This window comes from Salmo salar, chromosome ssa13 (genome assembly GCF_905237065.1).
Source record: "Salmo salar chromosome ssa13, Ssal_v3.1, whole genome shotgun sequence".
Taxonomy (NCBI): domain Eukaryota; kingdom Metazoa; phylum Chordata; class Actinopteri; order Salmoniformes; family Salmonidae; genus Salmo; species Salmo salar.
In genome coordinates this window covers 103,107,227-103,129,311 of record NC_059454.1, presented here as the reverse complement: position 1 = coordinate 103,129,311, position 22,085 = coordinate 103,107,227, and the positions used below count along the sequence as shown (strand labels likewise).

General features: G+C 41.6%; 1 protein-coding gene across 2 annotated transcripts; it reads right to left on the bottom strand.

The window, feature by feature from the left end:
• Nucleotides 1-201: 201 nt before the first annotated feature.
• Nucleotides 202-20,838, bottom strand: LOC106568459 (UV excision repair protein RAD23 homolog B). 2 transcript variants are annotated; one of them, XM_014138827.2, is made up of 10 exons: nt 20,584-20,838; nt 19,740-19,821; nt 18,111-18,190; nt 7,167-7,348; nt 6,442-6,497; nt 6,043-6,170; nt 4,368-4,488; nt 2,529-2,656; nt 1,389-1,559; nt 202-1,083 (listed from the first exon to the last, which is right to left on the bottom strand). In XM_014138827.2, the coding sequence occupies exons 1-10, from the start codon at nt 20,647-20,649 to the stop codon at nt 970-972; spliced, it is 1,128 nt and encodes a 375-aa protein (XP_013994302.1). In that variant the 5' UTR covers nt 20,650-20,838; the 3' UTR covers nt 202-969. The 2 variants fall into 2 exon arrangements, with proteins under 2 accessions (XP_013994302.1, XP_013994303.1); XM_014138828.2 differs by lacking the exon at nt 19,740-19,821 and having other exon boundaries at nt 20,584-20,812.
• Nucleotides 20,839-22,085: the final 1,247 nt, after the last annotated feature.

The following is a 22,085-nucleotide window of genomic DNA, read 5'->3' as shown; positions in this document are numbered from 1 at the left end:
GATGACTGCATACCAATTAGAGAAGGAATAATTTAAAAAATCATACTTTTTGAAAGATTGTCGTGTAGAAGACTGTATGGTGTTACAGACCCTAACCAAAATGCATTTTTAAATAAGATCAATATCCCATTGAGTATTATTCATGGAGTTAACTTAAGTCAATAAGAGCTTTTTACCCCCCCCAACACAAATTGGGCATTATTCATGTTGAAAAGTTTTATTTTTATGTAAAAATTACAGTAAATCAAGTTGATAGTAACTGTAAACACTAGGCTACTATAAGCAAGGGAAACCATATACATGCCTCAGGTGACAAAGAACTAGGTTCAATTTCTATTTTCAGGTTGCATGAAAATACATCAGTACTTCCCATATTTGTACAGTTGCCTTGGCAACTCATTTTAGATGCTGTATCACACAGTTCATGTCGGAAGTTTAATAAAAATGTAAAAGGTAACAACGTTGCTTGTTTAAAAACCTTCACTGTCATTTCAAACTGCAATTTTTGATTATGTACTGGGATCCCTATACTGGTAAATTGAGACACAGAAAAAGCAAGAACAATTATGTATAGGAATGAATATACCATAAACTTCCCAATCACATACAACCTCCTCTTTCATAACATTGTAAAACACATTCTGCAATCAACCCTTTCAACCAGTATTTATTTCCTTATGAGAAACAATCATGTTGGTCTTTGGCTGAATAAAATAAAAATGGGTAGTACACCGGTGATCTGATAAACCAAGTAGCTGTTACTCAATTCAACCATTAAGGTGATTAGAAAAAGCTTTTATTTCTCACCAAAACTATGATCCACTGTTACCAAGAAGATGTATCATGGATTTGTAGTAAAATTCAGGAAAACGTGAATACCCATGTTTTTATGCTTTTATCAGATATTGATCAATCAAAAAAGTGTGTGGGGGGGGGGGATGGATCAAAATTACTATCATGGCTCCCTTTTTAGTCGTCGTCAAAGTTCTGTTGTAAAAGGAAGTTAGCAGCCAAGTTCTCGTTCTTCTCACAGGCAAAGTAGGCCTGTATAACAAGTCCTTCCGGGAATCCTAGAGCTTTTAGCTGAAGAGGAAACAGACAAAGTCAACATTGAAATCAAATTAACAAAGATCTTGAATTCAGAAATGACATGATTTGCATGACATGTTTACTCAGATAGATATCCATCTGTGTAATAGTCATTAATCTTCAGTTGAAAACACCGCAGTCTGAAATCAACACTTGGCTTTTTGTTATTAGGTTTATTTGACATGGACAATGCAGATTAACTGACATTTCTGTAAATGTTCCAGATTTAGCTAACCAGCTAATTTTCAACTGTTGCCACTTATCAACAGCCATCATGACCTGTGAGATTCCTTCCTTACCCGCTCAATGGCCTCCTTCTCCTGGGGTGTGACCTGGATGTAGTTCATGCCACTTCCAGCCTCCCCACCAACCCCCACTCCACCACCACCTTCTCCACCACCACCCTGTCCCCCCTCCTGGGCTGGCTCGTTCAGCATCTGGATGAACTGCTCTTGGTGGCTGCTGATTTGCTGGGAGGGAAAACAAGACATGGTTGTGTTCATTAGGGCACACTGTAGCAAAATGTTTCCAACGGAAAAGAACAGCCATTTCCTAAAGGGATACTTCAGGATTTTTGCAATGAGGCCCTTTATCTACTTTTTTTTTTTTTTAAACGTAACCTTTATTTAACTACGCAAGTCAGTTAAGAACAAATTCTTATTTACAATGACCGGCCTAGAGTCAGATTAACTTGTGGATACCATTTTTATGCATCTGTGTCCAGAATGAAGGAAGTTAGAGATAGTTTCACAAGGTAATGCTAACTAGCGCTAGTGCAATGACTGGAAGTCTATGGGTATCTACTAGCATGCTAGTAGATGCCATGGTCAAAAGTAGTGCACTGTAAAAGGGACTAGCGTGCAATTTGGGACACACGACAGTGTTTTAGACAGTCCCCCAGTGGGGGTCTGCTGCGATGCCTTCAGGCTCTGATCTCATCTCTTTACTATGCAGGCCTGAAGAGATGAAGGATACAGAGGGGAATTGATTTGGCAGACAGACTAGTTGAATGCTGAATTCCAGATAGATAAAACTACTGCTCATTTTAACCAGTTCAACTACAAGATTGTGGAATAATAGTCTGGATCATCAATTCAGGAGTATATTGTAAATAGCAGTGCTTGTAAATGGCAGTGTGTGTGCTGTGTCTTTGGTGCCTGTAAGAATGGCACAGCAGGCTCCTGATAGGCGCAGCGGTCTAAGGCACTATACCTACAGTGCTAGAGGCGTCACTACAGACCCCAGGCTGTATCACAACCGGCCGTGATTGGGAGTCCCAAAGGGCGGCGTACAATTGGCCCAGTGTCGTCCGGCTTAGGGGAGGGTTTGGCCGGGGGTAGGTCGTCATTGTAAATAACAATTTGTTCTTAACCGACTTGCCTAGGTAAATAAAGGTTAAATAAACACAAAAATAAGAGTACGGTGCGAGTCGTCCATACTTGCAGAAGCTGGGGGTTCTCCCTCCCTATCTGCTGTAGTAAGGCAGGGAGCAGAGAGGGGTTCTGCTGGATGATCCGTCTCATCTGGAGGAACTGAGGCTGGTTAACCAGGAACCCCAGAGGGTTGGCTGGATACACAGAGAGGGGAGAAGAGGTGTTCTGTTTCCACAGTTCTACATTCCATGTCCACACAGGTCCTTGTACTATACGGAACAAAAATGTAAACGCAACATGCAACAACTTCAAATAATTTTACTGAGTTAGTTCATAAGGAAATTAGTCAACTTAAATAAATTCATTAGGTCCTAATCTATGGATTTCACATGGCTGGATCAGAAAACCAGTATCTGGTGGGACCATCATTTGCCTCATGCAGCGCAACATCTCTTTTAGAGTTGATCAGGCCGTGGAACGTTGTCCCACTCCTCTTCAATGGCCGTGGAACGTTGTCCCACTCCTCTTCAATGGCCGTGGAACGTTGTCCCACTCCTCTTCAATGGCCGTGGAACGTTGTCCCACTCCTCTTCAATGGCTGTGGAACGTTGTCCCACTCCTCTTCAATGGCTGTGGAACGTTGTTGAACATTGGTGCAGCTGAAACATGCTGTCGTACATGTCAATCCATCGCATCACAAACATGTCGTCTGGCGAGAATGTACACCATGGAACTGGGACATTTTCAGCTTCCAGGAATTGTGTACAGATCAGATCCTTGAAACATGGGGCCGTGCATATCATAACCCGACCGCCACCACGGGGCACTCGGTTTGCAACGTTGACATCAGCAAACCGCTTGCCCACACGACGCATCTGCCATGTACAGTTGAAACCGGGATTAATCCGTGAAGAGCACACTTCTCCAGTATGCCAGTGGCGATCAAATTTGAGTGTTTGCCCATTGAAGTCACCTTACGACACCAAACTGCAGTCAGCTCAAGACCCTGGTGTGGACAACTAGCACGCAGATGAGCTTCCCTGATACAGTTTCTGACAGTTTGTGCAGAAATTCTTTGCTTTTGCAAACCCACAGTTTCATCAGCTGTCAGGGTGACTGGTCTCTGACAATCCCACAGGTGAAGAAGACAGACGTGGAGGTCCTGGGCTGGCGTGGTTACACGTGGTCTGTGGTTGTGAGGCTGGTTGGACGTACTGCCACATTCTAACATTGGAGGCGGCTTATGGTAGAGAAATTAACATTCAATTCTCTGGCAACAGCTGTGGTGGACATACCTGCAGTCAGCACGACAATTGCATGCTGCATCAAAACTTGAGACATCTGTGGCAATTGTGCCGTATGACAAAACATCACATTTTGGAGCGGCCTTATTGTCCCCAGTACAAGGTGCGCCTGTGTAACGATCATGCTGTTTAATCAGCTTCTTGATATGCCACACCTGTCAGGTGGATGGATTATCTTGGCAAAAGAGAAATGTTCACTAACAGGGATGTAAACAAATTTGTACACAACATTAGACAGAAACAAACTGTGTATGGAATATTTATGGGATCTTTTATTTCAGCTCATTAAACCAACACCTGTTGCGTTTATATTTTTGTTCAGTATATTTCCACACAGTTCCATTTCCACACCAGTGTTTTAACCTCCAAACCGCTTACGGCATGGAACAATCGATCCAGTGCAACATGGAGGTCATCTCAGAATCTAGCTGATGCTGAGAATGGTCAGTCAATATGTTAGCAGTTTCTTATTATTTCAGAGAAAAGAGAATAAAATGCAAATGTTTTCTTAGTGTCCACAGCATACATAAGTGTTGTTACCCAGTATAGAGGCAGACATGCGCGTGCACACACACACACACACACACACACACACACACACCTCCTGTTGCAACGCTGGCGGGGGTCGTCATGCTGCCTGTGTTGAGAGCTGGAGTTCCTCCACCCACAGAGGGCACCACTGGGTCAGCACCTGCATGGCTCTCCTCCCCAGCTGGGATCCCCTGAAGAACACACACGACAACGTTCGCTACCGCATTAGTGACCCAACGTGAGAACTGTCAAACTGTGGAGGAATCTATCTGGCTTCATTCCAGCTCTAACATGTGGATGAAAACCATCATAAAATAGAAAACCTGAGGTACTTGAAAAACAAGGGGTATTTTGTTTGTTTTACTATGGAATAACCAATCAATAACATGTGTGACTCGTTTCAGGAAACTCGGCGTATGGCACACGACACTACTTCACAGGAGAGGTATTTGAACGTAAACATTATTATTATTTTTTTTATCAAAATGTGGATTTTTGGCAGAAATGCTTACTGGAACATATGAACTTTCATGTGCCATAATAAACTTGTATGCCATCTGTAAATACTAATACAATTGTTAAATTACAAGCCTAGTTGATTTAGCCATGGAAAAAGCCAGGAACCTTCCCGCTAGCCATGATAGGCTTAGATAATGGATTGGCTGGACATGACGAGAGATGAGTTCGGATTGGTCTGCCACGCTTCTGTCAATAACATGAGCTGCTCAGTATGTGTAGATAATCCTTTCCACTTCGGCTTCTGATGACAGTGATGGGGAAGAAATGACAATCACAGAAGTTGAGAGTGTTGAAATCAGTAAAATGCCCGGTGGAAGATGAGTATGATAGCTAAGGAGATGGAGAAAATTCTGGCGTTTAGCGAACGCCAGAATTTTGAAAAGAGAACACCGAAGGCTGTTGTATAAAACACCTGTCTCCGGATTACATCTTCAAACAAAGGGCAACCACAGCATCAGTGACAGAGGAAGAATCATTAATTCATTCGGATAAGAGTCTAGATAGCTACATTTTCAGATAAATTATACATTTCTAATTTTGTCAGAAAGTAATTTTCATTGCAAGTTAAAGCATACAATTAGCTAGCTTGCATTGGCTGGCTCGCTAGCGTTACGTGTATGATCTGTGTAATAATATGATTTAACATTGAATCTAGTTAGTTAGCTACCTGCAGACTCAAGCTAGGTGGCTAGCTATGCCAATCAGTTTTTATTGCTAGTAGTATGGGCTGGAATTATTGCCCCATTCAAAACAACTGGGAACTCGGAAATCTCTGACTTTAGACGTCACTGCGTTCAAGACAACTGGGAACTCTGGGAGGGGGGGGAGAAGACGACAAACGAATGGGAAAAATCTTTTGAACGGTCATTCTAGAGCCCTGACTTTCCGACCTGAAGATCACTGCAGTCATGATTTGACCTCGTATTTTTCCAAGTTCCCAGTTGTCTTGACAGCACCATTGGGTTCATTGTTTAGCTAGCTAGCTACATGTCTAAACAAGACTCCCAATTCTCTAAATGATTACATGACCCATCCGGTTAGCCAGGTGTGTCTTGGGGTGATTACGACCATCTATTGTATTTAATGAACATGTGTACATGTCTAGACAATAGTGACCCATCCACTTAGCTAGAAGTGGCTGGGGCTTGGTTATAGCATTTCCTTCACATGACCCATGATCATTCACACTGAATAAAAAGGCGTGTCAGAAAAAGGCGCGCACTTACTGTAAGCAGGTACTCCACAGCTCTGTCTGGGTTGTTGAAGCTGGCTCTGAGCGCTGCCACTACCTGCTCCCTCTCGTAGCCCATCAGCATCATCTCTGTCACCATGTTCTCATACGATTGGCCTGTCACTGAGGAGCAGGAAGAACAACCAACCGATCAGAGAGCATTTTGATATGAAAGATTCTGAAAGCTTCAGATGACATCATTCACTAGGATAAACATTGCCTAATAAAAACAGATTGTGAGGCAGAGCTATGCCTTTCACTTCTTTATCTATATTTATACAGGGAAGACAACCAAGACACATGGCCATATACCCATCTATTACAGGACGAGATAAAGGATAATCAATCATATATATACTCAATTATGTTAACTTATATCAGGAAGACAATTTACCCAGAGCAGAAGTTGCCTCCTCGAACATGTTCACATTTGTCAATAGACCAGAGGAACTGAAAGAGAAGGAGCGTGACACTGATGAGTACTGTTCTGTTGTATATCACATGGTCTGCCTTTGACTAAAATACAACCACAAAGAGATGCATTCATCCTTCTATAAGCTCAGACACTAGCAACATGTCTACTAGTCTACTGGCCTCGTCTTAGGAGAGAACACACACCGCACGTCCATCTGCTGTTCCTTCAGTGCGTTTTAGGGACCACCCACCGGTGGGCGACTGCCGACATTTTTTCGCATGATTCTACATGTAGAATCGGTTTGCAAATGACGGCTGGCACTCTGTTCAGAGGTGCTAAGTAGTCTCAGCTGGCAAACGCTACCGGCGTGTCTGTGCCTTTGCATGAGGCTACCGATGAAAGGGGCCGGTAAAAAAAGCTTCCTATTAATGGCTAGCAGCTGGACTGTGGTCTTCAGGTCGAGGTAGCATCGATAGCATCCCAAATGGCACCTTACTCCCTATGTAGTGCACTAAATAAAATAAAGCGTAGTGCACTATATAGGCAACAGGGCTCTGGTCAAAAGTAGTGAACGATATAGGCAACAGGGCTCTGGTCAAAAGTAGTGAACGATATAGGCAACAGGGCTCTGGTCAAAAGTAGTGAACAATATAGGGAATAAGATGTAATTTCTGACACAGCAGTGGCTGCCAAACCAGACCTACCTGGTGGGGGTTGATGCTGGGGCTGAAGTGTTGCAGGGCCTCTCCTCGGCTGGTTTGGACCCCTCTGGTGGGTTATCTGAGCCTGGGGAGGCAGCAGTGGGTACTGTGGGGGCTGTAGTGCTGGAGGTGGTGGTGGTGGCGGCAGAACCGGAAGGCTGGGCAGCTGCTGGGGCTGCTTTAGGCTAGAGAGAGAAAGGGGATGCCCACAGCGCTTGGTTTTTGTTGCTTTCCAAGGCATCTTTTAAAGAACACTTATGCCTATAAGTGATACAGTAACAATGATTTAACCAATATGGATTGGATCATGTAAGAAGCCTGTGATCTGCTTTTGGCTACAGACATGGACACATTGGGAATTACTGTGAAGCGGTATTCATTTTAGGTCACTTTCACTTTGTGAGGTAGCAATAGTTTCCTTTTTTACTAAGCAAAAACACAGCAAGCAAACAAGCTTGCTAGCCTCGTAGGCTACTCATCTTGCAAAAAGTTAGAATCAGATCCAAGACTCATAGATATGCAAATAAACAGCAATCTTTACTATTCAATCTTTCAAGGACACTACCTGCTGCCAATTATCAGACACTCAAACTGTGCAGAAGTGACATATTGTAGCTCAGTGTGGTAGAATATTCAATCATTGCATGAACTGTTGCTGCACCTGTGTGCATGGGAAGGGGGGCTGTAACAACTGATTCCAATCGACTGCACTGTGGGACGCAATCTGCATTCTGTCAGTGTGATATTGAGGTGTGTGTCAGCTAATTTTGCCACTTATTTTTTAGATTTAGTCATTGACTATAATATCATTAAGTCTTATTCAAATGACAAAAAGGATTTAGGCTACAGTGGCAAGAAACAAATGTGAATACCTGGATTTTTGCATAAATTAGTCATAGGATTTCATCTGATCTTCATCTAGGTCACAAGACACAGTCTGCTTAAACTACCGTAATTTCCGGACTATAAGCCGCTACTTTTTTCCCACGCTTTGAACCTCGCGGCTTAAACAATGACGCGGCTAATATGGATTTTTCCCGCTTTCAAATTTAAAAAAATAAATAAATAATAAAAAAAAAACATTCTGTGACGTGCTCAGTTTTTTGGCGGCATGAAGCTTTCATTAGACCAATGAAATTGCCGAACGGGTTAAGGGTATCTGTATGGCTTGTTTTGGTGCCTGAGCGCTGTACTCAGATTATCGCATGGTGTGCTTTAGCCGTAAAGCTTTTTTGAAATCTGACACAGCGGTTACATTAAGGAGAAGTGTATCTTTAATTCTATGTAAAACACTTGTATCTTATATCAACATTTATGATGAGTATTTCTGTAAATTGATGTGGCTCTCTGCAAAATCATCGGATTTTGGAGGCAAAACATTACTGAACATAATGCGCCAATGTAAACAGATTTTTGGATATAAATCTGAACTTTATCGAACAAAAACATACATTATTGTGTAACATGAAGTCCTATGACTGCCATCTGATTAAGATCAAAGGTTAGTGATTCATTTTCTCTATTTCTGCTTTTTGTGACTCCTCTCTTTGGCTGGAAAATGGCTGTGTTTTTTTGTGACTAGGTCGTTGACCTAACATAATCACAAGGTATGCTTTCGCCGTAAAGCCTTTTTGAAATCGGACAGTGTGGTTGGACTAACAAGAAGTGTATCTCTAAAATGGGATATAATAGTTGTATGTTTGAGAAATTTTAATTATGAGATTTCTGTTGTTTGAATTTGGCGCCCTGCACTTTCACTGGCTGCTGTCAAATCGATCCCACTAAAGGGATTTGATCTGTAAGAAGTTTTAACAAGTCACCTAATAAGTTGTATGGACTCACTGTGTGCAATAAGTGTCTACCTCATATCTGTAGCCCACACATACAGATAATTGTAAGGTCCCTCAGCCGAGCAGTGAATTACAAACAAAGACCAAGGAGGTTTTCCAATGCCTCGCAAAGGGCACTTATTGGTAGATGGGGCAAGATTATAAAAAGAAAAAAAAGACGTCAAATATCCGTTTGAGCAGGGGGAAGATACACCATCCAAAGTGTAATATCTAGTCACTAGAAACAGACAGGTGTCCTTCCTAACCATGTTGCCGGAGAGGAAGGAAACCACTCCGGGATTTCAACATGAGGCCAATTTGACTTCAAATCAAAATGCATTTGTCACATGCGCTGAATACAACAGGCGTAGACCCTAGTGGAATACTTACTTACAGCCCTTAACCTGTTATGGATAGGGGGCAGTATTTTCACAGCCGGATAAAAAACGTACCCGATTTAATCTGATTATTACTCCTGCCCAGAAACTAGAATATGCATCTAATTATTAGCTTTGGATAGAAAACACTCCAAAGTTTCTAAAACTGTTTGAATGGTGTCTGTGAGTATAACAGAACTCATTTGGCAGGCCAAAACCTGAGAAGATTCTGTACAGGAAGTACCCTGTCTGACCATTTCTTGGCCTTCTTTGCCATCTCTATCCATTACAAAGTATCTCTGCTGTTACGTGACACTTCCTACGGCTCACATGGTCTCTCAGAAGGCGGCAAAAAGCTGAATCGTGGCTTTGCAGGCTCTGGTTGAAACAAAGTAGCGCGTTTGGGTAGTGGCTGGTTAAAGTACTGTGAGACTCAGGCTCGTGCCCGCGTCGACCGAATGCTTCGTTTTCTTTCCTCTGTTTACCTAAACGGAGATTCCCGGTCGGAATATTATGGCTTTTTTACGAGAAAAATGGCATAAAAATGGATTTTAAACAGCGGTTGACATGCTTCGAAGTACGGTAATGGAATATTTAGAAATCTTTTGTCACGAATTGCGCCATGCTCGTAACCCTTATTTACACTTCGGATAGTGTCTAGAACGCACGAACAAAATGCCGCTATTTGGATATAACGATGGATTATTTTGGACCAAACCAACATTTGTTATTGAAGTAGCAGTCCTGGGAGTGCATTCTGACAAAGACAACAAAGGTAATCAAACTTTTGTAATAGTAAATCTGAGTTTGGTCAGGGCTAAACTTGGTCGGTGTCTAAATAGCTAGCCGTGATGGCTGGGCTATCTACTGAGAATATTGCAAAATGTGCTTTCACCGAAAAGCTATTTTAAAATCGGACATATCGAGTGCATAGAGGAGTTCTGTATCTATAATTCTTAAAATAATTATGTTTTTTGTGAACGTTTATCGTGAGTAATATAGTAAATTCACCGGATGTTTGCGGGGGGTATGCTAGTTCTGAACGTCACATGCTAATGTAAAAAAGCTGTTTTTTGATATAAATATGAACTTGATTGAGCAAAACATGCATGCATTGTATAACATAATGTCCTAGGGTTGTCATCTGATGAAGATCAAAGGTTAGTGCTGCATTTAGCTGTGGTTTTGTTTTTTGTGACATTATATGCTAGCTTGAAAAATGGGTGTCTGATTATTTCTGGCTGGGTACTCTGCTGACATAATCTAATGTTTTGCTTTCGCTGTAAAGCCTTTTTGAAATCGGACAGTGTGGTTAGATTAACGAGAGTCTTGTCTTTAAAATGCTGTAAAATAGTCATATGTTTGAAAAATGGAAGTTTTGGGATTTTAGAGGAGTTTGTATTTCGCGCCACGCCCATCATTGGATATTGGAGCAGGTGTTCCGCTAGCGGAACGTCTAGATGTAAGAGGTTAACCAACAATGCAGTTAAGAAAAATGTGTGAATTAAAAATAGATAAAAAATAAAATAAATAATTGAAGAGCAGTAGCAAGACTATATACAGGGGGTACCGGTACAGAGTCAATGTGCGGGGGCACCGGTTAGTCAAGGAAATATGTACATGTAGGTAGAGTTATTAAAGTGACTATGGGTCGATGAACAAAGAGTAGCAGCAGAGTAAAAGAGGGGGTGGGGAGGGGACAACGCAAATAGTCTGGGTAGCCATTTGATTAGCTGTTCAGGAGTCTTATGGCTTGAGGGTAGAAGCTGTTAAAAGAAGCCTTTTGGACCTATATTGGTACTCAGGTACTGCTTCCCGTGCAGTAGCAGAGAGAACAGTCTGACTAGGGTGGCTGGAGTCTGACAATTTTTATGGCCTTCCTCTGACACCGCCTGGTATAGAGGTCCTGGATGGCAGGAAGCTTGGCCCCAGTGATGTACTGGGCCGTACGCACTACCCTCTGTAGTGCCTTGTGGTCGGAGGCCGAGCAGTTGCCATACCAGGCAGTGATGCAACCAGTCAGGATGCTCTCGATGGTGCAGCTGTAAAATCTTTTGAGGATCTGAGGACCCATGCCAAATCTTTTCAGTCACCTGAGGGGGAATAGGATTTGTCGTGCCCTCTCCACAGCCGTTTTGGTGTGTTTGGACCATGATAGCTTGTTGGTGATGTGGACACCAAGGAATTTGAAGCTCTCAACCTGCTCCACTACAGCCCCGGCAATGAGAATGAAGGCATGCTCAGTCCCCCTTTTCCTGCAGTCCACAATCATCTCGTCTTCATCACTTTGAGGGAGAGGTTGTGGTCCTGGCACCACGCGGCCAGGTCTCTAACCTCCTCCCCATTGGCTTTCTCATCATTGTCGGTGATCAGGTCTACCAGCGTTGTGTTGTCGGCAAACTTAATGATGGTGCCTGGCCACGCAGTCAAGACTGAACAGGGAGTACAGGAGGAGACTGAGCACGCACCCCTGAGGAGCCCGTGTTGAGGATCAGCGTGGCGGATGTGCTGTTACGTACCCTTACCACCTGGGGGCGGCCCGTCAGGAAGTCCAGGACCCAGTTGCAGAGGGAGGTGTTTACTCCCTGGGTCCTTAGCTTAGTGATGAGCTTTGAGGGCACTATGGTGTTGAACGCTGAGCTGTAGTCAATAAATATATCATTCTCACATAGGTCTTCCTTTTGTCCAGGTGGGAAAGGGCAGTGTGGAGTGCAAAAGAGATTGCATCATCTGTGGATCTGTTTGGGTGGTATGCAAATTGGAGTGGATCTAGGGTTTCTGGGATAATGGTGTTGATGTGAGCCATGACCAGTGTATCAAAGCACTTCATGGCTACAGATGCGAGTGCTACGGGTCGGTAGTCAATTAGACAGGTTACCTTAGTGTTCTTGGGCATAGGGATTATTAGACCTGCCAACCCTGTTCAACTTTTTAGTGTACCAGATGCATGCGGCAAATTGTAGATTCAACTCTCTCGCGTAGCACGTGCCGAATTGGTGTTCTTTCTCCCCGCATGCTCGTGCTGTTTGTGAGTCTGATCGCTTTTAAAACACGGTTCCTAATGAACACTAAAAGCAAAATAATTTTGAAAACATAATAAAAACAAATGATCGCGTCGACACAGACCGCAAACTGGCTAGACAAAGCTTAAGTAGGCTACCGCAAAGGGAATCTGAACGCTGTTCGCTAGAAGAGTCCGGTGTTTCAGCCTATGTAAAAGGTGCCTATTGGATTTGTATGTCTTTGCAGCACATACATAATTTCAGATTTTCGAAATTGATAAAATCTCATATTTTGTGCAAAGGCCTTTTAGAAGCATTGCATCTATAGCTAATACCGGACACTCATTCATCGCTCAGTCTTCTAAACTCCCGACTCCATTTAATGCCAAGATGTTTACATTTATTTTTATTAAACTTCTGTAATGCTTTTTGTGACGTGGATCATAATTAGTTACAGTATATCAGGTTGCGTGATCCTCGTAATGTTACGTGGAAAATACAACTAATGGGATGCAGAATTAAATGTATATCACACTCGCACAAATGCGACCAGTTATTTTTCATATTTGCATTTCATTTCTTTCACTAGCTAGTGAACTGCTGGCACGGCGTCGAAAAGGGATTTGTCCATGTGTTTACGTACAGCTGACAGTCGGCAAACTCAGCATCACAACAAACAGGAGGGGCAGACACGGGGCAGCTACGTCCAATAATGATGTATTAATCTCCATGTCTGTTGACACAAACTCCATTACATGTCGGTGTGTTGCAGCTTGAGAATCGGGATGTTAGATTTACTCAGTGGATTTTTTTTTTTATTAAAATGTAAAATAAATAACATTTCTGCATACTATTAAAATTGGATCTCGTACCTGCGTTCATGGACAGAGAATAGCGTAGTTGGTACACAAAATGCGTGCATGTTGGCAGGTCTGTACTATAGTGGTCTGCTTGAAACATGCTGGTATTACAGACTCAATCAGGGGCAGATTGAAAATGTCAGTGAAGACACTTGCCAGTTGGTCAGCGCATGCTCAGTGTACACGTCCTGTCTGGCCCTGCAGCCTTGTGAATGTTGACCTGTTTAAAGGTCATACTCACATTGGCTAGTGAGAGCGTGATCACAGTCGTCCAGAACAGCAGATGCTCTCACATGCTCTCGCATAAAAAGGCATTTAGCTCATCTGGTAGGCTCGTGACACTGGACAGCTTGCGGCTGTGCTTCCCTTTGTAGTAGAGGTCGACCAATTATGTTTTTTCCCCCCCGCCGATACCGATTATTGGGGGACCAAAAAAGCCGATACCGATTAAATCGGCCGATTTATTTATAATAATGACAATTACAACAATACTGAATGAACACTTATTTTAACTTAATATAATACATCAATAAAATCTATTTAGCCTCAAATAAATAATGAAACATGTTCAATTTGGTTTAAATAATGCAAAAACAAAGTGTTGGAGAAGAAAGTAAAAGTGCAATATGTGCCATGTAAAAAAGCTAACGTTTAATTTCCTTGCTCAGAGCATGAGAACATATGAAAGCTGGTGGTTCCTTTTAACATGAATATTCAATATTCCCAGGTAAGAAGTTTTAGGTTGTAGTTATTATAGGACTATTTCTCTCTATACGATTTGTATTTCATATACCTTTGACTATTGGATGTTCTTATAGGCACTTTAGTATTGCCAGTAACAGTATAGCTTCCGTCCCTCTCCTCGCTCCTACCTGGGCTTGAACCAGGAGCACATCGACAACAGCCACCCTCGAAGCAGCGTTACCCATGTAGAGCAAGGGAAACAACTACTCCAAGTCTCAGAGCGAGTAACGTTTGAAACGCTATTAGCGCGCACCCGGCTAACTAGCTAGCCATTTCACATCGGTTACACCAGCCTCATCTTGGGAGTTGATAGGCTTGAAGTCATAAACAGCGCAATGCATTGAGGGCTGCTGGCAAAACGCACGAAAGTGCTGTTTTGAATGAATGCTGACGAGCCTGCTGCTGCCTACCATCACTCAGTCAGACTGCTCTATCAAATCATAGACTTAATTATAACAAAATAACACACAGAAATACGAGCCTTAGGTCATTAATATGGTTGAATCCGGAAACTATCATCTCGAAAACAATACGTTTTTCCTGTCAGTGAAATACGGAACCGTTCCATATTTTATCTAACGGGTGGCATCCCTAAGTCTAAATATTCCTGTTACATTGCCCAACCTTCAATGTTATGTCATAATTACGTAAAATTCTGGCAAATTAGTTCGCAACGAGCCAGGCGGCCCAAACTATTGCATATACCCTGACTCTGCGTGCAATGAACGCTAGAGATGTGACACAATTTCACGTTAGCAGGCAATATTAACTAAATATACAGGTTTAAAAATATATACTTGTGTATTGATTTTAAAGAAAGGCATTGATGTTTAGGTACATTGGTGTAACGACAGTGCTTTTTTCGCAAATGCGCTTGTTAAATCAACACCCGTTTGGCAAAGTAGGCTATGATTCAATGATAAATTAACAGGCACCGCATCGATTATATGCAACGCAGGACACGTTAGATAAACTAGTAATATTGTCAACCATGTGTAGTTAACGAGTGATTGTTAAGATTGATCGTTTTTTTATAAGATAAGTTTAATGCTAGCTAGCAACTTACCTTGGCTTCTTGCTGCCCTCGTGTAACAGGTAGTCAGCCTGCCATGCAGGCTCCTCGTGGAGTGCAATGTAAGGCAGGTAGTTAGAGCATTGGACTAGTAACCGGAAGGTTGCAAAATCGAATCCCCCCTGAACAAGGCAGTTAATCCCCGTTCCTACGCCTTCATTGAAAATAAGAATGTGTTCTTAATCGGACTTGCCTAGTTAAATAAAGGTGTTAAAAAAATATATATTAAAAAAAAAAAAAAAAATTTGGCAAATCGGTTGCCAAAAATGCCGATTACCGATTGTTATGAAAACTTGAAATTGGCCCTAATTAATCGACCATTCCGATTAATCGGTCGACCTCTACTTTGTAGTCTAGTTTGCAAGCCCTGCCACATCTGACGTGCGTCAGAGCCGGTGTAGTACAATTCAATCTTAGTCCTGTATTGATGCTTTGCCTATTTGATGGTTCATCGGAGGGCATAACGGGATTTCTTATAAGCTTCCGGGTTAGAGTCCCACTCCTTGAAAGCAGCAGCTCTAGCCTTTAGCTCAGTGCGGATGTTGCCTGTAATCCATGGCTTCTGGTTGGGGTATGTACGTACAGTCACTGTGGGGACGACGTCATCGATGCATTTATTGATGAAGCCAGTGACTGATGTGGTGTACTCCTCAAAGCCATCAGAGGAATCTCAGAACATATTCCAGTCTGTGCTAACAAAAGAGTCCTGAAGCTGAGCATCTGTGTCATCTGACCACTTCTTTGCTGCCCGAGTCACTGGTGTTTCCTGCTTTAGTTTTTGCTTGTATGCGAGAATCAGGAGGATAGAATTATGTTCAGATTTGCCAAATGGAGGGCGAGGGAGAGCTTTGTACGTGTCTGTGGAGTAAATGTGGACTAGAGGTATTTTTTGTCTCTCTGATTGAACATTTAACATGCTAGTAGAAATGAGGAAAAACAGATTGAAGTTTCCCTGCAATGAAGTCCCCGGCCAAATCACATCTTCAAATCAAATGTTATTTGTCACATGCTCCAAATACAACAGGTGAAATGCGTACTTACAAGCCCTTAACCAACAATGCAGTTCAAGAAATACAGTTAAAAAAAAAATATTTAGTAAATAAACTAACTTAATTTTTTTTAAATCAAAAGTAACAAAGTAAAATAACAACGAGGCTATATACAGGGGGTACCACATTAACGAGTCAATGTGCAGGGGTACAGCTGAGTCGAGGTAATTTGTACATGTAGGTAGGGTAAAGTAACTATGCATAGATAATAAATAGTGACTAACGGCAGTGTAAAAACAAAGAGGGGGGGTGCCAATGTAAAAAGTCCAATTTTTGGGGCCTTCCTCTGACAACGCCTAGTATACAGAACGCCGCAGCCCGTCTGGTGTTCAACCTTCCCAAGTTCTCTCACGTCACCCCGCTCCTCCGCTCTCTCCACTGGCTTCCAGTTGAAGCTCGCATCCGCTACAAGACCATGGTGATTGCCTACGGAGCTGTGAAGGGAACGGCACCTCCATACCTTCAGGCTCTGATCAGGCCCTACACCCAAACAAGGGCACTGCGTTCATCCACCTCTGGCCTTCTGGCCCCCCTACCTCTGAGGAAGCACAGTTCCCGCTCAGCCCAGTCAAAACTGTTCGCTGCTCTGGCACCCCAATGGTGGAACAAGCTCCCTCACGACGCCAGGACAGCGGAGTCAATCACCACCTTCCGGAGACACCTGAAACCCCACCTCTTTAAGGAATACCTAGGATAGGATAAAGTAATCCTTCTAACCCCCCCCCCCCCCCTTAAAAGATTTAGATGCACTATTGTAAAGTGGTTGTTCCACTGGATATCATAAGGTGAATGCACCAATTTGTAAGTCGCTCTGGATAAGAGCGTCTGCTAAATGACTTAAATGTAATACAGGTCCTGGATGGCAGGAAGCTTGGCCCCAGTGATGTACTGGTACGCACTACCCTCTAACTTTAAAACAGTTAGAGTTTAATGGCTGTGATAGGCAACAAAAAAAAAACACTGTAGTTACTCCACAATATTAACCTAATTGACAGAGGGAAAAGGAGGGAGCATGTACAGTATAAAAAAATATTCAAATCATGCATCCTGTTTGCAACAAAGCACTAAAGTAATACTGCAAAAAATGTGGCATGGCAATTGACCTTTTGTCCTGAATACAAAGTTATGTTTGGGGAAAATGCAATACAACATATTACTGAGGAACACTCCATATTTTTAAGCACAGTGGTGACTGCATCATGTTATGGGTATGCTTGCAATCATTAAGGAGTAGGAAGTTTTTGAAGATATTTTTTTTTTTACTTAATGGTGCTAAGGACAGGCAAAATGCTAGAGGGAAACCTGGTTCATTCTGCTTTCTATCAAACACTAGGAGATTAATTCCCCTTTCAGCAGGACAATAACCTAAAACACAAGGCCAAAATCTACACTGGAGTTGCTTACCAGAAAGAAAATAAAAGTTCCTGAGTGGCCAAGTTAGTTTTGACTTAAATCTGCTTGAAAATCTATGACACGAACTGATGTAGGCTAGGCTGTGCCGGGCGTGGCGTGTCCTTCCCAATGCTGAACAGAACTGCGCATCTGTGCTGCTAATATTAATTGTGCTCGTCACTGAAAAGCGCTCAATCTCTCCAAAAACTATTGTCCAGTCCACTTAGTGAGATTTTAGTCACAGGGATAATAGTCTCGTTTCAGTCAACTGAAATGAAAAATAATTTGTTTAGTAATTTTTTTCCTGGGTCTATTTAGTCAGTTATAATCTCGTCAATTGCCACTGAAAAGAAATTGGTGTTCGATTAATATTTGTCACAATTTTTGTTGACTAAATTAACACCGGTGTGACAGGCCTAGGAAATCTACATCATACACAGACACGTACGTCCAATGACATGGAAAGTTAATTAAGTCCATCTGCCATTATCAGTGGGTGCCACAGTATGCGCGTTATGGTCTGGTGTGTGAAAATTGTTTTACGATGCAAAAACAGTTCTGTGCCATCTACTCTTAAATTCTCCACAATAAAGGCCAGATCTCAACCCCTCTAATACCTTACCTTTGCCACCATGACAACCACAAAGTTCTTCTCATCAATCTTATAGTCCTTGATAGCAGTGTCATCATTTAGGATTTTCCCTGCAAGGAACAAACATGAAGATAGTCAGTTATCAGCCAACAATGCTTCAAGAACCCTGACATTCTATGCCAATGAAATTCACAGAAGCCTATCCCTGGGGAGAACCCTGCTATCCTGTCACCTATAAGTGAAGTCATAGTGGTGAAGAAACATTAAAGATGCACTATGCTGAAATCGCTCAACCATTTCCAAGTTACTAAAATTCAAATAGTTCGCCTAAATTCCGTTTATTTACAAAACAAGCAACTATAGTGTAGATAATCATTATACCATCTAAATCGCTGTGAAATATTTTCCATAACCAAAAATATTGTATTTGAAGCTGGTATAGAAAACCGAAAGTAAAACACAAAAACTAAACTTAAGACTGGGAAGCATATAGTGTACATAGAACAGCTCTACCACAGACTTTCTTTCATTAAGAATGACAGATCTATAACTTACATCTCTATGTGAATTTGTTCAAGTCTCCCAAAAAGTCACATATTGCAGCTTTAAAAATGTCACATACACAGACTGAACACTATTTCTGCATTCCCATAACATAATTATACTGATAAAAAATATCAAAAATGCAACATGCAACAATTTCAATGATTTTACTGAGTTACAGTTCATAAGGAAATCAGTCAATTGAAATAAATTAATTAAGCCCTAAACCATGGAATTCACATGACTGGGCAGGGGCACAGCCATAGGTGGGCCTGGTAGGGCATAGGCTAACCTACTGGCGAGCCAGGCCTAGCCAATCAAAATGAGTTTTTCCCCACAAAGGGTTTTATTACAGACAGAAATCCTCCTCAGTTTCATCAACTGTCTGGGTGGCTGGTCTCAGATGATCCCGCAGGTGAAGAAGCTGGGTGTGGAGGCCCTGGGCTGTTGTGGTTACACGTGGTCTGCAGTTGAGGCTGATTTGGCGTACTGCCTAATTCTCTAAAATGACGTTGGAGGCGGCTTATGGTAGAGAAATTAACATAACATTATCTGGCAACCTCTCTGGCAACATTCCTGCAGTCAGGATGCCTGCAGTCAGCATGCCAATTGCACACTCCCTCAAAACTTGAGACATCTATGGCATTGTGTGACAACTGCACATTTTAGAGTGGCTTTTTAGTTTACCCAGCACAAGGTGCACCTGTGTAATGATCATGCTGTTTAATCAGCTTCTTGATATTCCACACTGTCTGGTGGATAGATTATCTTGGCAAAGTAGAAATGCTCACTAACAGGGATGTGCACAACATTTTTGATAAATAAGCTTTTTGTGCATATGGAACATTTCTGGGATCTTTTGTTTCAGCTCATGAAACATGGGACTAACACTTTACATGTTGTGTTTATATTTTTGTTCAGTGTACATGAAAACATTGAGATGACAACCTGTGTACTGACATACTTATGCAGCTCTCTTATCAGTGCGCCACAAGGCAAGCCAACAGAGACATGTCATTATTTTACGACAGCACAACGATTTATTATGCACTTTTTAACTAAGTCCTTATACTGCCAGACGAAATGTAGAGTAGGGTAATAAAATACAAACTGTACCTGCATATATCAATTTCTGCCCTGCAACCGGAAAACCATCGTTTCCCTTCTCATTCTCAATTCTTTCCTTTAAGGTTTTTACCTGTAAAGAAAAAGTAGACAAAGTATAAAGGGATCTAAGTCCATTGTGAGAAATATGTTGTCAAACCTAGAGCTGTCGTTAGATAGCTAGCTATATGGATCAATGTTCTGAACCATTAATTAGCCAAATAGCTAACAAACTATTCAACTGCTTCATTATTAGCTAGCTACCGAGCTAAGTGTGACTAACGTTAACAAGTGTGATTGTGATTGCTAAGTGTGATTAACGTTAGCTAGCTATAATAGATGGCTAACGTTACTTAACAGTAGTTAGCTAGCGAGCGTTTGCTAGCTAACTAGCTATAAACAAACCCAAAAGTTGCCGTTTTGAATAAATATCCATTGTAAACAAATTGCAACTATGCATGACAAAAGTGACTTAATTAGACAACGTTAGCTAATGAGCTAGCTAGTTGAGATTAATAAAGTTCAGCTAATTAGGTAGCTAACGTTACTAGCTAAAGCTAGCATAAATCAGCCAACGTTAGTTACTATTTCCTCAAGTTTCAGATTTTTTTTGCATCATAAAATCACAATATGTGTATATGAAGCAATTTACTACTTTATGTTAAGATGATTACTAATGTACTACCTGAATGGGGACTTGAACATGTTTAAATTGCTTCGCTACCTACAGTAGTTATCTAGCTATCCATGTCAAACTAGCTAGAATGTGTGCTAGCTAACGTTAGCTCTCTTGTTAGCCAACGGTAACTTAAGCCATCCACCCCCCTTCAACAAATGCATGGTGGTTTCAACTCACCGTCTCCTCTTCGTCTATGTCGATTTTAAATGTCTGCTGCTGGAGGGTTTTCAAAGTGATCTGCATTTTACCGATGAGCAATTTAGCTTAGGTTTCTTCACTTATTTCACCACGTACTCTTTCCGAGGGTGTAGTTATTCGTTACTATTCCCGCTAGCTCATCACAACCTGTCCGGCGCCATTACGCTTTTCAGTGCATAAACAAACCTGACTTTGCACAAAAAGACGAGTAGGCATGTGCAACTGGTGACGCGAGTGCGACATTGCAAGAAACATGGGAAATTGAGTATTAGTTTGAATTAATCCATCCATTCATTAATCCATACATGCATTCATTGGTAGCAGCGCATCACAGATACATATATATTTTTTTAATGTTTTGAGTGTATCATCATCAACACCAGCATCATCGGCGCATCCATGATCATTCCCGGTCGAGGGAATACTTTTTTGTTTCTTCGCGACTTTGATTTTAAGCTAAATTAACGCACTCGGGTTTAATTTTCTCTCAAATTAAATAGTTACTCACTAGCTTTTAGGCAGGTGTGTGTCTTTAACAACATTAGCGTCAGCAACAATAGTGGAATCGGCGGTTCGCCTTCAAAATAAGTCACCCATTGAAACATGCTATAGGATAAACATTGTGAAAACATGCCACAATTGGAGTAGATAATGATAAACAAGGTTGGAATGTTGTTATATAAATTCAACAAAAGACAATTATTAATGAATTTGACCCCCAAAAAGTATAAATCTGTTGAAAATGCACTGTGGATGCATTTAAATTCAGAATTACATTGGGCGCATGCTTATACGCACTGTACAGCCTAACCTATGGATTGAGCGTCCATGAAATGGGGTATAAGCCTACACAGTGACACCCGCAGAACACAACAATACGGAATATGCATTTAGATCTTCTTGTAACTGAATGACTGTTTCATTTGCAAATTAGAGCAGATGGTGTTAACAAACTACAGTATATATCCTTCCTGTATTTCCTGCACCTTCTGCCTAGTAGTTTACATTCGAGCCCTGTTGAGTTTTGGCCTCATGCGATTTTTTTGTTGTTGTTGTTTCCTATTTAGCTAACCATCCTAAAAAAAACTTTTTTAATTTAACCGTTATTTAACTAGGCAAGTCAGTTAAGAACACTAAGAACACATTCTTATTTACAATTTACAAAAATATAATAAGAAATCAGGTGTTGTTTTTGGTGTAACAGTAACGTTATAGTATGCTATTATATATGTTTCTCTTATGCAGAATACTAATTAATCATTATGTGATCTTCCAAGACATTGATTCAGCTTTGATTTTAACTTTACTAAACGAGCACCACTGTGAGAAGTGACGCTCCGGTGCGCTCTGGCAGCACTCCAGTATTCCCCCTGCAGTTCGCTGCACAGAACGAGCTAATTTAAGCGCACCAGCCACACCTAGTCTATTATTTTTCCTAGTGCAAACCTTGGTGATGCAAAAACGAGAGACCACAAGTGTGT